General features: G+C 44.2%; 1 protein-coding gene across 1 annotated transcript; it reads left to right on the forward strand.

Annotated features, from left to right (window-relative positions):
- Positions 1 to 12,416: 12,416 nt before the first annotated feature.
- On the forward strand, positions 12,417 to 17,095 carry CD24 (CD24 molecule). Its single transcript, XM_082633207.1, has 2 exons — positions 12,417 to 12,594; positions 15,417 to 17,095. The coding sequence occupies exons 1-2, from the start codon at positions 12,526 to 12,528 to the stop codon at positions 15,582 to 15,584; spliced, it is 237 nt and encodes a 78-aa protein (XP_082489333.1). The 5' UTR covers positions 12,417 to 12,525; the 3' UTR covers positions 15,585 to 17,095.
- The last annotated feature ends 375 nt before the right edge of the window (positions 17,096 to 17,470 follow it).

The raw sequence follows: 17,470 nt of genomic DNA on the forward strand, positions 1-17,470 counted from the left end.
TGGGGATACCCCTGTAGCCTTGGTGTTCGATGCGGGCAGGGCCGCACTGAGGCACACTAATGGAAATACTTCCCCTTCCGGAGTCAAGGGCTTTCTGGGACATAGAAAGGGAAAATAACTCTGATTCATTCATGTCTACCTATATGATTATGTATATTGAGAAGATTAAACTCTTTAAAATTCATAGGATCTGTTTATTGTGTGGAAACAGCCCTGACCCGGGCAGTGCTGCTATATGGCTTTCGATGCCCATCTCCCCACCTTGCCTTTGGCTCTGCAGAATGCCTCCAGCCCCTGCTGAGGCTGTGTAGCCCATGGAGGGACATTTAACGTTTGACATTTGCTGATAGATATGTTGGGCTGAAAATGAAAGGATAATATTCAGAGTGAAATATCCAGGAGGCAGTTGGGGAGGTAGGACTGGAAATTCCCACAAAAAGTCAGGGTAGGTTTGGGGCTGTCTTTAGAGAGGTGACAGAGGAAGACATGAGAACAGATGCGTGAACATATCATGTGAACAGCTGAAACAAGTGCATATTTGCATATAGAGTGAACACTTGAACTGAGTGCTGTGTGGCACGAAGAGCTCGGAGGAGCTAGAGCAAGCCCACTGGCTTGCATGTGGGATGCCTAGGCTTTAGTAAAAAAACCAGTCCATCTGCAGACTCCTCTACCAGCTCATGCTCGGGGTTGTTACAGATAAACTGAGGCACGTTAAAATTGTGAAGAGTTTACTTCAGCAAACATCCATTCCAATTGGGCAACACCAAACTGGAAGTGGTTAAGAGAGCTCCACTGGTAGGGGCTGGGGCAAGACTTTTAGAGAACAGATGCAGAAGCAAAGCAAAGCAGTTTTTTGATTGGCTATAGAGCTTAAGTGTTTGCCTTATTTGGGAAAGCCTATTTGGCTGTTTGTGATGGGTTGTCCTTCGGTTTCAATTTCATAATCTTGAGGCAGTGACAGGCTTAGGTTTGGGTGTGCTTTTATGTAGGCTGCCAAGGCAGAGAGCCACCTCAGTCTAATGGCCTCCCTGTTTAATTAATTTATCAGGGATCAGCGCCTCTTCACACAGGGCTGCCTCGCACAGGGGTCAAGTGGGAAACTGGAGAATTGCTTGGAAACTATCCCCATCTTCATCCCTCCTCTGAGCCTCTTATTTCTGGTAAAATATTATGCAAGGATCGATTCTTTGTTTTGACTGGCTAAAGTGGTCCTGCTAGGAATCAAGCAGGGGAAAAGTATAAGATTACTTACCAAGATATCTTTCTGGGAGCCCTCTGATATTATGGTTACCTAACCCTTCTGTAAATTGCCTTTGTTTAGCTCTTTCTCTCAGCCTATAGGACTTGCCCAGTAAGCCAGGGGAAGTGCGAAGAATAATATAAAATTGTAAAAACAAATGCAAAACTGTTTTCCTGGCCTTGGTTGATTTGAGGATCCAGATTTAAAATGATAGTAATAAGTTTTTTTTTTTTTCCAATATTTATTTATTTGGCTGCGCCGGGTCTTAGTTGCAGCACGAGGGATCTTTTTTTGTTTTTAGTTGTGGCATGCTAACTCTTAGTTGCGGCATGCGGGATCTAGTTCCCTGACTAGGGATGCAACCCGAGCCCCCTGCATTGGGAGCGCAGAGTCTTAACCACTGGACCACCAGGGAAGTCCCAAGTCTTAACCTATTAAAAGTAAAAAAATGTTTTTAACCTTCTATATTTTATACTTTCAATTCTTTTGAGTTTAAGTTGTCCATATAAACACATGATTGCTTACACCAGTTTTCGGGTATCCTGTAATTCCCAGATGTATGGGCTTAGCTGTTACAGAATACTGCTGTCCAATATGGTAGCCACTAGTCAGTGGCTACTGAGCACTTGAAATGTGGTTGATCTGACTTGAGAGGTACTGTAAGTGGAAAATACACAGTGGATCTCAAAGACAGTACTGTGGTGGACAGTTTCTAGGATGGCTCCCAATAATCCCTGCCTCACACCTTCATGGAATCTTTGAATGTGGGTGGCACCTGTGACTTCCTTCTACCCAACAGAATATGGCAAAGGTGATGGGATGCCACTTCCACAATTATATGACATGGATTGTAATTTCCATCTTGCTGGTAGACTCTTTCTATTGACTCTTGTTTGCTGGCTTTGATGAAGTAACCCACCATATGGAGAGACCCATGTGGCAAAGAACTGAGAGTGGGTTCCAGCTGACAGCCAGCAGCAAGGTGAACCCCTTAGTTTGACTGTCACTAAGAACTGAATCCTGCCAACAACTATGTGAGTTTGGAAGTGTTCTTCCCCAGTTGAGCCTTAGATGAGACCCTGTCCCTGGTTGATACCTTGATTGCAGCCTTGTTGATTGAGAGACCTTGAAGCAGAGAATCCACTAAATCATGCCTAGATTCCTGATACACAGAAACAATGAGATAATAAATGTGTTCTTGTCAGTTGCTAAGTTGGTAGTAATTTATTATGATGCAATAGATAACTAATATGGAACCTAAAAAGAATATAACTGATCTCATCAATAATTGTTTAATATTGAGTACATGATGAAATGATAATATTTTGGATATATTGGGTTAAATAGAATACCTTACCAAAATTAATTTTACCTGTTTCTTTTTACTTTTTTAATGTGGCTACTAGAAAATTGAACATTTAAAATATGTGGCTTGCATTATAATTATATTGGACAGCACTGGTATAGAACCCCAAAGAGATAAGGGTTTCATGTAGCTTATGTAGCCCAGCATGCAGAAGGGAGTTGGTTGTCATATCCTTAGCATCACCGTGTCACTTCTTGGGGCATGCTATTGAAACAGAAAATAGTTTATCACATCTGGAAAAGAATGACTCACCGTTTTGAAGATGGGGAAGCTGTTGCATAATTTTTGCCGAAAAGTGAAATCTGCTTAGTCTTCTTACTTTTGGATGCTGCCTTCAGGGTTTAATTTGCTTCAAATTAACAGCAGGTGGCAGGTGCAATTAAAGGGAAAGAATTGCAAATTAAGCACTATATTTTGAACTTCCTTATTTGCAATGGCAGGTACACAGTCAGGGAATAAATACTAATTATTTTAAATTATTTGTTTACTCATTGTGTCATATGTGTGCTTTTTACTGATTAACGCTTTACAACTTATGCTATACCCTTTATTGCTAATTAATAAAGCTATAATGCCATCACTAGTGATTCTAAACTCTAGGAAACTCTTTCAAACCACACCCCCTCTGAAGGGTCTGATTTCCTGGTAGACCTGTGCTCCCAATGACTCCCCTAGGAATTGCTGCTGTCCAGAGATATTGACGCTAATGTAGGTTGCTATCATCCTCCAGCATGTTGGGGCAGAAAAAAAGGGCTGAGAATAAGTAAAAAGGAACCAAGACATTTGGGTACCCTGGGTAGGGTAACTAATTGTTGTACCTCCAATATTTTAAAATATTTCTACCTTTCTTTTTTTTTGGCCACATCATCTGGCATGTAGGATGTTAGTGCCCTGACTAGGGATTGAATCCGTGCCCCCTGCGGTGGAAGCGTGGAGTCCTAACCACTGGACCACTGGGGAATTCCCTTCTACCTTTCTTTAGAGGAGAGTTTGAGAAATTTAAGGAAGAGAGAGGAGCTCCCAGTGGCAGCACCATTCAACATGTCCTCCGTTATCTTAAGCAAATTAGCCGGCAAAACAAAACAAGCAAGAAAACAGGTTAACAGTTTGGATATTACTTCATTCAAGTACTTCCCCAAGTGTATATCAAATATTGCTTCTAACCACATACAGAATTCTCTGGAGAGGATGGTTTTAAAGAAAATATTTTCGGGACTTCCCTGGTGGTCCAGTGGTAAACAATCCACCTTACAATGAAGGGGACGCGGGTTCAATCCCTGGTCAGGGAACTAAGATCCCACATGCCGCGGGGCAACTAAGCCCGTGCGCCACAACTAGAGAAAAGCCCGCACACGGCAACGAGGAGCCTGCGTGCTGCAACTAAAAACCCGACACAGCCAAAAATAAATAAATAAAATAAATAAATAAACAAAAATCTTAAAAAAAGAAAATATTGTCTTTCTCATTTCACTTCTGATGATGCTGTAGGGTCCCTTGTAGATTGGTACACGTGGCACTGTCTGGCTGTCCTTATACTTAATTTGACTCTGGTCAGATATAAGCATGTGAGCAAAAGCCTCACTCAAATCTCTAACGAGCGAATGTTTCTTAATATGTAAAGAGTTCTTACAATACATAAGAACTCAACAGGAAGAGGCTTTTCGCTGGTTCAAGAACTTATTAGGGACTTCCCTGGCAGCGCAGTGGTTAAGAATCCACCTGCCAATGCAGGGGACATGGGTTTGAGCCCTGGTCTGCGAAGATCCCACATGCTGCGGAGCAACTAAGCCCGTGCGCCACAACTACTGAGCCTGCGCTCTAGAGCCCACAGACCACAACTACAGAGCCCACACGCCTAGAGCCCATGCTCCACAACAAGAGAAGCCACCGTAATGAGAAGCGCACGCACCGTAATGCAGAGTAGCCCCCACTCGCCGCAACTAGAGAAAGCCCTTGCGCAGCAACGAAGACCCAACGCAGCCAAAAATAAATAAATTAATTAATTAAAAAAAAAAACTTATTAGCTTGACACCCACAGATATGTGGACAACTAAGACCTATAGTAAATATTCTAACTTCGAAAATGTACTTGAACCAGGATGTGTTCTCCTTTGAGGCTGAAAGTGATGAAGAGGACCAAGTTCATGCCTCAGGGCACGATACCCTGTAATCAGGAAGCATGATAACTCCAAGATTGAAGAGGTGCTCCAGGTCCAGTGACGGTGGCCTGTAGTACATGTTTAGAGTTTATGTGCAGAACTGTTTTAGCCTCAGGTATGTAAGACTGGGTGTTGAGAGAGACTAGTAAGCTTCCTGAAGTACTGATCTCACCCTCATTCACCTAGATTTTATCATCTGCAATTGTGCACCCCCAAGGAGGATTTCAGGGTCTGAAAACATGTTCTGACTATCCTGGAAAATACTGTAGGTCTCTCTGCTTTGAAGCCCGGCTGACGGCACTGACTTCCTTCTGCATCCTTTCCATACGTAGGTTCTATGTGACCTAACCAAATGCCACCTGAGTCTACTGTCTCCTCACCCTGAGCACGCTTATGACACATGGCACTTCTGTGGATATGCAAAATGTATGCAGAACAATTCATAAAAAGAAAAATCCAAATGGCTAAAAAATAACTGAAAAAAGCTTAATCTCACTGATAGTGAAAATGCAAGTCAAAATGAGATTTTTCTCCTATGAAATTAAAAAATATTTTTACATTATAATTCTCACGTTTAGCAAGGGTTTGTGGATTTGGCAATCTCACACATTGCTGTTGTGAGTGTACATTTCTAGATGACAACTTGGCAGTTTCTTTCAAGATCCAAACTAGGAATGTACCATTAAGAAAATAACCAGAAATGAAAACAAAACATGTGTGTTAGGATGTTTATGAGGTTATCTACAATAGGAACAAACATTCAATAAGAAAGAATTTTGTACAGTCATTATGAATAATTTTTTTTTTAACTTTTATTTATTTATTTATTTATTTATTTTGCGGTACGCGGGCCTCTGACCGCTGTGGCCTCTCCCCCGTTGCGGAGCACAGGCTCCGGACGCGCAGGCTCAGCGGCCATGGCTCACGGGCCCAGCCGCTCCGCAGCATGTGGGATCTTCCCGGACCGGGGCACGAACCCGCGTCCCTTGCATCAGTAGGCGGACTCTCAACCGCTGCGCCACCAGGGAAGCCCCATGAATAATGTTTTTGAAGAACGTGTAATGACAAAGAAACACAGAGTACAGGCTGCCAAACATACGTGCTGAGATAACACAAATTCAGAGACAACGCTATTGGTTCTCATCCTTCTCAGCTCCCCTTTTCTAGTTCTAATAAGGCTGCACTAAAGGCCTTCTGGGGTGCGGGGAATGTAGAGGGAGGACAAGGGACAGAACATCCCTTCTCGGAAAGCAGGGATGCAGAGCCCCAGTGTTCTCCTAGCTCCAAAAGAGTCCAGAAATGGACACTGCTGTCCTGGAAGTCCTGCCAACCCCGGAACCCTGAATCATCCCCATCAATATTTGGAGCAAATAAATGCCACCAGTGCACCAGACTGAAGCCAGGAGGACCTGAGTGAATTTGGATCTTGCAGAAACCCTAGCTGGTCACTTGCACAGGTCACCCCATTATTTCATTCATCTTGTCATGTGGCCTCAAATTTTATGATTAAATTTTTTTACTGTTTTCTATTGAGTGGAAAAAACAAGATAGAAAACTTTATGCACATTTGCTCCTAATTCAGCAAAACAAATAAGCCAGCAAACTCTAAATACATAGGTATATACATAATCAAAAAGAAAATATTAAAAAATTTATTATTAGTGGTTATTTCTGGGTAGTGGTCTATGAGTAATTTTAATATTCTTTACTATACTTTTCTGTATTTTCCAAATTTTTCTATATTGGACCTTAAAATATTACACTTAAAATCTGAAAAAGAAAAAAATATGTAAAAGAATGTTGAGAGGACTTTTTTTTTAAAACTCAAAGATCTATATATATAGATATGGCTCTCAATAGAGAAATCCCTTTTCAACCTAGCTTATTAAATTCACCTAGCCTTAGGACTTCCCTGGCAGTCCAGTGGTTAAAACTCTGTGCTTCCACTGCAGGGGGTGCAGGTTCAATCCCAGGTTGGGGGACTAAGTTTTCCCGCATGCTGTGCAGTGCAGGCAAAAAAAAAAAAAAAAAAAAATTCACTTCATCTTATTTTAATGGCTGACTGTTATTTCACAAAGTCTGAAAATGTGGTTCCTGTTTCTAGCACAATGTCACATTTTATGAAATGGACCATTGTGTTACATGTTATAACATTATTTAGGTTTGTAAAAATATTTAATCCAATTTTCCTGGCCACTTAAAATTTTACTAATCTCTTGTAGCATAAGGGACCCTCTTGCCTGAAACCTAACGTAAAAGGAAGGACCTGGACAAACAAAGGATATGGAAATAAGACTAAAATCATAGAAGCATGAAAAAATATATATATATATATACTTTACCACTCTTCCAGTTTCATTATTCCCAAGCAAAGGGTCGTTTAGGGTCCACATGTAAATGGCAAATGATGTAGCACTCTTGTGGCCTGAAGATTCATTTCTGCCAGGAGGAAGTATGGTTTCACCCACGCTAGGATTTACCAAATTAGCCCTCGGCTCCATCTCCTGCCCAGGAGTGGAAGGAGAATCTTTAAAAGCTCCCTTAAAGGGACTAACCCTTCCCAACTCAGGCCTTCCTGTGAAGCAACCCCCAACCCCAAGCTCTTCTTCCTCTAACAGCCTCGGCCACTCAAGGCACCGCAGGGAGAATAAAATGATGAAATAGATGATTTGCCAAGTGATTTCTCATTATTTTTTCTACAGCTCCGTTCTTCATTTTTCCTGAAAGCTTTTGTGTGTGTACCATCTGGACTCGGGAGAATTGGTCTCACTGTTGTCATTGGGCGGATGAGCTGAGGCAAAACTATAATTTCTGTTCAAGAACCTGCGAATGATGGAAGGAGGGCTCCTGAGAGAAGGCGGGGTGGTGGTGGGGGTACAATGAATTTTTTTCCCGGGAGCCGGAAAAATTCCATTTTCCACACACTTGCTTTATGGGAGTCAGCCACAGAATGTATTGACATTATTTAAATGATTTTATCTATTTGTGAATAAGTAATGTACAAAATTCAAAGAGTACAAACCAGTATGTAATGAAAAATGGCTCTTACTTCTTCTGTGCCCTAGCCCAGCCAGCTCCCTGCTCAGAGGCCAGCACCGCTATCAATTTCTTGTGTATCCCTTTGGAAATAATCTCTTTTTCTGTCAAGCTTTTTCTTTCTTTCTTCCTTTCCCCTTTCCTTCCTTTCAACACAGTGTACACAGTGTTCTGTATCTTACTTTTTTTCACTTAAGAATTATTTGGATATTTTTCTTTGTAGTATATATTATGCTCTTTGAAATGATTTATAATGTTTCGTGATATGGATATGTATCATTTCTTTAGCTGGGGCTTTATCGGTGGATAAGTGGGTGATTTCCAATCCTTCGCTGTTGTAAGCAGTGCTGCAAAAACCCTTTTGCATTTCTGCAAGTATATCTGTAGGCTAAGTTCCTAAAATTAGAACTGCTAGGTCTGAGGGGACATGTATTTTTAATACTGATAGATGTCAAATTCCATTCTATAATCCCATCAGTGTCGATGAGAAGACTGGCTTTCTCACATCCTTGACAACACACAATGGAGACACTGAATTTAAATTCTGGCCAAGGAGATTAAGAGTTACTTCTTTTTGTTTCATTTCCTTAAGAAAAAAATCCCCAGGATGCTTAGAGGCAGGCATCCTACTACTCAATTTGCATTTGAAAATAATACAATTCCTACACTTTACATTTGTTTTCTTGTTTGATTGAAGCCTAAGACCTGAGAGAATTTCTTTGAGAGTCTCTAGAGGGAAAAAGGAACTAATAATCAAGGAAGCTCATTGTGGTTTATTAGCTTTACAAGGCTTCAAAAATTCAGGGCTTTTATAGTCGGCACAAAGGAGGGGTTTTATTTTATTTTTTGACAGTGAGAGCTGAGGGGCTCCTATGGTCAGCAGAGGGCAGCACGTCCCCACAGAGAGTCAGGCTGCGACTCTATCTGCTGATTCAACAAGCTCTAGCCCCAGGACTTAGAACCTCCTCAGTCCAAAACGCTCTTTCACTTGGTCACCTTCACTGCCATCTCATGGTTGGGGCAGGCTGGAGTTCCTGGGTTTGGAAGAAAGCTTAGCTAAAAAACCAGGATAGATCAAAATATTAAATGCATGGAATTTAATGCATTTAATGGTGGTGTGGAATAAGGGGGAAGAGTATTGTGAACATAAATACCACCATATTGTAGAATAGAATTTAAACGAATTATTTAATTATTCCAGCCACCATTTCTGCTATAAAGCACAGAAGAAACATCCGTTATTGGATTAATATATTTCATACCCATTTTGTTGACGTTCTAAGGATGTCAAGTAATATCTTCTCTTCCCCTAAAAATAGGATTTACTATTTTACCTTAAAAAGCAAATTAACCTGCTCCCTTAACATTAGCCTATTCAGCCAGCAAACATTGATTGAGTGCTCAGCGAAGAGGATATGGTGTAGGAAAAGGTGTCTCTGCTCTTGTTGGCAAAGCAGAAAACACTTGGGATCTGCTCAGGAAGCTTTGGTTATGGCTTTAGGTGAGGTACCATAACTGGCTATGTGGCTTTGGGTAAGTTACTTAACTTCTCTGTGCCTCAGAAATGAGGTCTGCCTTACTGACCTCATAGGTGCACATACAAAATACCACCTGCAAAGATGCTTGAGAAAAAGAGCAATTGCAATACAAATGAAAGATTTCAAAAGCCACACTATAATGAATAGATCCTACAGCAACAGAAGTGGCAGCTTAGTGAGTCCTTACTATGTGCCAGGCACTCTGCTAAACATACACATTATCTCAGTGAAGATCATACCCCTGTGAGGCAGGTATTATCAGCCCATTTTCCAGATGAGAAAATTGAGGTGTCAGAGGTTGGGAAGCTCTCCCAAAGTCAGACCCCTAGAAAGTGATGGAGCAGGGTTCAAGTCCAGGTCTGACTTCAGAGTCTACCTAGACTCTGGATCTTTAGTTTGGTTCTTCACCACTCCTCACAGTTCTGCACTAAGAAATTGTACGTATTGCTCCCTTAATTTTACTCATAAGAGAACTAGCATCAAAAAATTGGGTCACATGCTATCTCATGGAAAAAATATTAATACTTAAAGCTATGACTTTCCACACATATGCCAATTTATGGAATCCATCAGTTACAAGATCGTTCCATGAAATATCTCTTTATAAAAATGGAACTTGGCGATGTGTCTTAAGAAAAATTCTAGGATAACTATTGAGAGTCGCAATGTATAATCTTAGGAGCATGAGCTATTATTGACTAAGGAAAAAGCAAACAAATGACTATGGGAAACCAGAAGAGAAGAATGAACAGGAAGAAGGAATTCACAGAAAGAAACCTAGAGGGAAGATTCAGGCAGTTTTCTTGAGTTTCTTGCCATAAAGGAAATAGAGTGGCATGGAGGATTTGTAATGAGGACTTCCCTAGGAGGACTAAGCCTCGAGGGTACAGAATTGTCAAAGCCCCAGGTAACACCCCTTATAGGATGCCCAGGGGAACTGCTAGGCAGATATGAAGGGCCTTGCTTCCTGAATTATGCAGTCTTATTAGCTGGTGATGAGGTGCCTTAACCAGATTTGGTGCTTGATATGTCTTTCATGAATCACACAGCTGCAAAGAAGGTTCCTGGGACCTTCAGTGCAGGAGGAAGTATCACCTTAGAGGTCCCAGGGTAAGGCAGGCACTGTTCTAACACTTTATATACAACAACCCTTTAATAACTAATTCATAATAATGGCTCTATTATCTCCATTTTACAGATGAAGAAACAGAGGCTTTTTGCCTCAAGTAAAAGCACAACCATGGTTTGGACCAAGGCAGTCTGGCTCTAGAGTCTATTCTTAACCACTCCATTAGTTCATCTCTTCAAATTAATAACAAGGAGGAGGGAGGAGGAGGGGAGCAGGAATAGAAAAAGAAGATGCAGGACAAAATTAATGTATCCTATGAATACCACCATTTAGTTCAACAAGCAGCTTCTCCTATGGGCCCTGCCTTGGGACAAGGCACTTCTCGGCCACAGACCATTCATGTCCTGGAACAGACTAGGTTATTTCTATACAAGGTGATAATACTGTAAAACAGGAAAATCCGCTGGTGCAGGACAGAAATTCAAGTGTTGCAGTGTACATACTAAACGTGGAAAGTTACTGAGTTAAAGTGGTTGACCAGTAAGGCACAGGCCCATTCAGTCACAGACCAACTATTGTGGATTCCATTGCCACTCTGCTTCCGTAAAACAAACCTTGTTTAACCAGGTTGCTCTGCAAAAGTAAAATTTAAACAAATTTACAGCCTTACTATGTTTGGTCTCTGCTTCAAAGACGGCAAACCACTTGGGCAAACTTTAAATAAAAAGATTGTGTCCCGCAACTACAAATTAAATAAAAAACCTGCCACCAGTAAAATCGTTTCTACTTTCACTGTGTGCTTGAAGGTTTTCACAATAGGATGGTTAGAAAATATATTCCACTCAAATCTGCAGAATAATGACTAATCTCCTACATGCGCCAGTTCATTAAATCGCCTAATGGCAGCTATGGAAAAGTAAAAGCCTTATCCCGAAAGCTTTTGCTCTTTAAAAGGATAATGAGCAAGTGCGTTGCAACAGAGACCAAAGAAGCATGTCCCCAGGAATTCCCCTGGGGCAGCGAATTCTAATGGGACCGCCAGGGAGGTTCCCGCTCCCTGGGTAGGACCTGGGAGCAAAGCCGCGTGGTGAGGGCCGGCGGGGCCTTTAGGGCTGGGGAGGGGGATCACCCCTCAGGGTGGGTTATCGTCTCCTCGCCCCCGTCCGCCAGTGGCGGCAGGGAGGAGCGCCGGGGACCGAAACTCGGCCGTCACCAGTGTCCGGGCAGCGTGTCCGCGCCCGGCGGGCGGCTCCCCACCTCTCGGGAGGACGGGGACCCGGGATGCCCCATAGAACTCTCACAGGCGAACACGAGGAGCTCCAAAAACAAAGCGGGTGGCTGGGGGAAGGGGCGGGCGTGACGGGCGCGGGGCCGAGCACACACACATTGCTTTGAGCGCGGGCGCCGCCTGCCAGCCCGGCCGACCAGCCTGGGGAGGGCACGCGCGTGCCGGCGCCCTGTTCCCGTCGCCAGGTCCGGGACACCCACAAACCCCGCACGGTTCCCCTTCCTCTGGGGCGGAGATCTGAGAAAACCTTAGCCGAGGGAGCCCCGGGGTCCGCGCCGTAGTCAGAGCCGGGACTGGAGGCTGCCCGCCGCGCGGGAGGCTCAGACTTTTCTTTTGGGGGGTAAGATGGCAGGTCCGGGGAAACAAAGGAAACTTGGGCTCGGCCCCGGGAGCGGCATGTGTGGCTCGCTAGTTCGCCCCGGGTCGTGTGTGGGAGGTGCCGGGCGCCTGTGCCAGCCTGCACGCTGCCTGCCCGGGGAAACACAAAGTATCCCTCCGGGAGCCGGCAGCGCCGGCCGCCCACCTGCCGCCCGGAGGTCTCCGGGGCCGGCGGAGGGAGAGGGCGCTGGGAGCCAGGCGAGGGCCGGGATGCGGAGAGGCGGGGAGGCGGCCAGCGGGCGCGCGCGGTGGGCGGCGGCGGCGGCGGCGGAGGAGGAGGGGAGCGCGGGTGGGCGGGCGGCGCCACGTCACGGCTATTGTGGCTGTCCCGGTATATAAGGTCCCGCCCGCCGGCCGCCCTCCCCACCTTGCCTGCGCCCGCCCGGAGCCAGCGATCTTTCACGCATCCCGCATCCAGTGAGACGCGCTGCGCACCGACGGAGCGGACATGGGCAGAGCGATGGTGGCCAGGCTCGGACTGGGGCTGCTGCTTCTGGCACTACTCTTACCTACGCAGGTGAGGTTCTGGCGCACGCTGGGGCTTGGGGTCCGCGCCCTAGGGGGGGGGGGCCGCCCCCTGGGGACTGGCCTGCGCCCCCCACCTCGGGCCACGGGCCCGGACTCGGAGAGAATCTAGTAGAATCTGACCCGGTGGGACGGCAATGTGGAGCCCCCTTTCCACTCCGTGGCTGTTGCCTCCACCTTTTCCGCGGCCCCGGAAACAAAGCACCTCCGCGCGTGGGGTGGGAGGACTCCGCCCCACCCCAGGCTCCGCGTAGCCCTTCCCAGGCAGCCTGACGCCCACCGCCCGCTTTCACCCAGAAGTCCGAGGCGCTAGCGGGGAAGAGAATGTGCGCTCCCCACCTCTGGAGCGCCTGGAGACCTCAGACCCTTTGGGGAGGTCGTCCCTGGATCCCATGAACACCCCGCTTCCCTCTACGAGTGTCTTCGCGTCCCCAGGGCACCACACAAAGAGAGGGGACGATCCCCTTCGGGGGCGCCGCTCTCGTTCGTTCTCCACTCAACTGGTTCGTGGATCCCGAGGAAACCGCGGCTACCTGGCCCTATCAACCCACCTCAGTCCCGCGTGTTTCGGGGCTGAGGCCTGGGCGGGGACCCTCTCCTGACCCTGTGCTCTCCCGGGGGCGACTTTACAGGTCCATCTCTTGTCACCACGGAACCCCGTGTTAGCCAGATTGGCTATCTCTGGGCAGGCGGTGGGTGGGACATTTCTGTCCCGAGCCCCCGCCAGGCTTTGTCCCTGTCCCCGCCGCCTTCTCTCCAGATCCTCTGTCCCGGGAACCGACCTCTCGTGCGGTGTCCGGCCGGGTGGGTGCGCGGCGGCGGCCGCGACGAAAGCCAGGGGCTGAGCCTGGGAGACCCAAGGTTGGGGGGGGGGGGCGCTGGGAGAGCGAGAAGGGGCACTTGTCTCCAGCAGCTTGGGCTTGGAGGGTAGGTAGAGGTGCCCGAGCGGGTGGCTCGCCATCGCCTTCCATTGAGGCTTTCTGAGTGTCTGCTGAGCATTTCGTCCGAAAAGTTGGGTGCGCCAGGTCCCCAGACACCCAGCCGCCGGGCTCACCTGGGAGCGCAGCCTGAGAGCGGAGCGCTCCTCGTCGTCCGCTCCGCGGGCTGCGTAACTGTACCCTATTGTTGTCTTGCGGGTCGGCTGCGCTAGCGAGCCTTTCACCATTCCTCGGTGGGGGAGGGGCACGGCCACCAGAAACACTGCTCTCCCCCGCCCACTAGAAACACTGCTCTCCCCCGCCCACTCCACCTTTCCAACCAGATCCTCCACCCCACCTCCAAATTTGAGGGGTTTTATTAATAGTTATGCAAATAAATCTTTGGTAGTTTGGTAGGGAAAATTTTGTTTAATGTCAGTTTAATATATTAACAGTTTTTTTCGTTGGTGTGGAGGACCCTTTGATTCTCCTATTGCTGCACTGGGCTCTAGTAAAAAAGTCACCTGATGCACCAAAGCTTTGTTGAATAAGAACAGATTACCTTCAGGGATCCCAAAACAGGTCTTGCCCCCAAACAGCGAGCCCTGTTTTAAATTATGTACCATATTAATGCTTTCCTTTTAGTGGGAGTGCTTTTTCCTGGAAGCACACGCTATTGGGTGGGTTTCCAATAAATATATTTGACTTGATCGAGATTTTAAAAATTAGTCTATTTTAGATAGGATTTACCAATTTTTTAGTCAATGCTTGCTTAATGTCCTTATGGGTTTTATAACAAAGGAGCTGGGTTTACCTTATGGGTAAACAACAAAAGATAGAATGGTTTTATCTTTGGATTGATAGGCAGCCAAACGTACATGTGGCCAGACCTGCTTGGTGCCACGTCCTGGTCCCGCCTGTAATCAGAAGCCGTTGTAAACCCTCTCTTGCAGTGAGAGCTGAAATCTCCCAACAGCCTTTGTTCCGTGACAAAGGAGAGATTACCACGTGCCCCGCTGGACTGTGCATTTAGGGACTTGAAAAAAATAGTGTGGTGAAAATAGTGTGGTGAATAATGCCACTCAGGCGCTGGGACACGGTGTGGGGGGGCCTTGGTCCTTGGCCACAGTGTTGAGCTTAGTGACCAGGCAGGAAGGCTGCAGCTGGTGAAAACAACACCAAACCCTCTCGTCTGTTGTGAAGTCATTCCGACTTCACGATGCTTTGGGTGAAATCATTCTGCCTTAAGGCAGGGGTTCATTATATTATACTTTTCAACTTAAAACAAATATCGTGGCCATTTTTGAGATGGGTTATATATAATTTTCAAGATTTCAAGGGAGCAGATAAGATACCCAGGGCCCCTTAAGTTAAACACAAGGCTGTATTAAATGGGTTTGTGAAAGTTACCCAGCAAATCCAGGATAGATGACTCAATTCTCATAACATGTCTCAAATTACCATATTTTAAAATCCAAATTATTTGTGCAACTTTAAAATTCCCCCTTCTTGGGAAAATAGAGGAAACCTTTTTTGCAATGCCAGTTAAGTTAATATAATCAGAAACTGGATTAGTTAACTTGGTTACTTATTACTTTATAAAGAATTAAGGATAAAGTCATACTCTTGGGAGTTATGTAGTTATTGAACATTTTTGTTTGCTTGTTTTTGGTTGTTGTTGCTACTTGCAGTCATTCGGTATCTCTAGGTAGTTGGTTTTGAAACTAAAAGATCTTGGTGGGACTAAGCAAAAATTCAGAATTAAATGATGTGGGTAAGGGAATAATGCGAAAAGAGCAATCTGAGAATATATCATCTATCTTAATTGCATATTAAGTGTATGTGGAGACAACTGTGACGTTGGAAATTGATCAGTGTAACTTTTTATATATTTTAGATTTATTCAAATCAAACAACTGTTGCAACGCCTTCAAGTAATTCCTCCCAGCATACCTCAGCTGCCCCCAATCCAGCGAATGCCACCACCAAGGCAAGTGGCGGTGCTCTGCAGTCAACAGCCAGTCTCTTGGTGATCTCGGTCTCCCTTCTACATCTCTACTGTTAAGAGACTCAGGCCAAGAAACATCTATACTTCCCATCCTCTAAACCCAATTCAGATGGCATCCAGACATCCAGTGTGACAAGGGAAAAAAAAAACAAACAGGTCTTCATTGAATGAATCTGCTAGTTCCACACCTTATTTTATTGACAGAAACTGTTGAGGATCCCAAATTTGATTGGTTTGAAGAGCATGTGAAGGGTTTGACTAGATGATGAATGCCAATATTAAATCTGCTGGAGTTTCCTGTACAAGATGAAGAGAGACAATATCCAAAATTAGTTAAGAGATGATTTCCTTAAATGTGGCTTAAGAAGTATGGACACATAAAACTCTACCTTGAAAGTGAAAATAGATTTTATCTTACCTAGAGATAAAGAATGGGATGTGGAACAGAGATTCAGTTTTCATTTGTTCATTAAATTTATAAGGCCATAAAACAATGAGGTAAAACAAAGCTTCTGTGATTCTATTTATATGTACATTAGAAGGAACTTCCAGGTGTTACTGTAAATCCTCAATGTGTTGTTTCAGCAGTACTAATTTAATGCTGGTGTACTCTAGAGAAAATTTTATGTTAAGCTAGCTCTGTTCTCTTGGGAACTGAACTCTTTCTTTCCCTTGGGGTTTGGGTTTGACATTGCATTTGAATTTTTATAGTCATTGATATGTACCAGGGCAATGATGGATTGGAATCTACCCCAAATCCAAGCATAATGAGTACATTTTGCTTATATATTTATCAACTATTCTTATTCAAAAAGAACAGTAGATTCATTTAGCTAAACAGATAACAAAGAGTAGAATTACATTGATCTCAACTAATTTCAAAATGCTTTTTATTTCTGCATATGTCGAATACTTTTTACAGTTTAAAAAATGATCTGTTTTGAAGGGAAGATTGACAAATCTTGAAATTAAAAAGGCAAATATGTGAAGGAGCTAAGCTATAAATCAAATATATTTGGCAAGGGAAGACTGGAAGCTTGCTTACATTAAATTCAGAAAAACTTTTATACTCTTTTCTGTAAATACTTCTTTTTAAACTGAATCAGAATAGCCACATTTGGAACACTTTATGTTATCATTCAATATTTTTAGATAGTTAGAACCTGGTCCTAAGCCTAAAATGGGCTTGATTTTGGAAAGTAAATCTTTTCACAACTGCCTTGATGCACAGAAACCTTTTTAAAAATAGACACTCCCTAAAGTCTTTTGTTCGCATGGTCACACACTGATGCTTAGATGTTCCAAAATCTAATATGGCCACAGTAGTCTTGATAACCAGTCATTTTTTCCCCATCTTTAGAAATCTACACTGGAACAACCATATCCAACAGATCTCAAGCTACTGTGTGTGTGAATGAACATTCTCTTTTGTTTCATACCTGAATGCTGTACATCTATTTTGGATTGTATATTGTGTTTGTGTATTTATGCTTTGATTCATAGTAACTTCTCTTGTTATGGAATTGATTTGCATTAAACACAAACTGTAAATAAAAAGATGGCTGAAAGAGCAATCCATTGAATGATAATGTTTTTCCAATGCAAGGAATACTTTGTGGGTTATCATGGTTGTGTGAGTCTACTTAAACCATTAGGGATATATATACCTCAGTATTTTCCTATTAAACAGAACATTACAGTTAAGCTATTTTGCGTTGGCAATGAGCAGCATGTCTTGGCTAAAGAATCCATCTGAAATTTGACAACTTTAGGCCTTCAAGTGGGCATCCCTACTTACTCAGCAACTATTGAATGCCAGCTACGTGTCAGGTTACTGAAGATTTGACTGAATGCTGAACTTGCTGGACAAGGCCTTTTACTATAGCTGAGAAAAAGAATATGTATATGACAAGTAGGCAGTATACTGGAAAGTAGTGCTGTGA

This window comes from Mesoplodon mirus (assembly GCF_964341445.2).
Source record: "Mesoplodon mirus genome assembly, chromosome: 10".
Lineage (NCBI taxonomy): Eukaryota > Metazoa > Chordata > Mammalia > Artiodactyla > Ziphiidae > Mesoplodon > Mesoplodon mirus.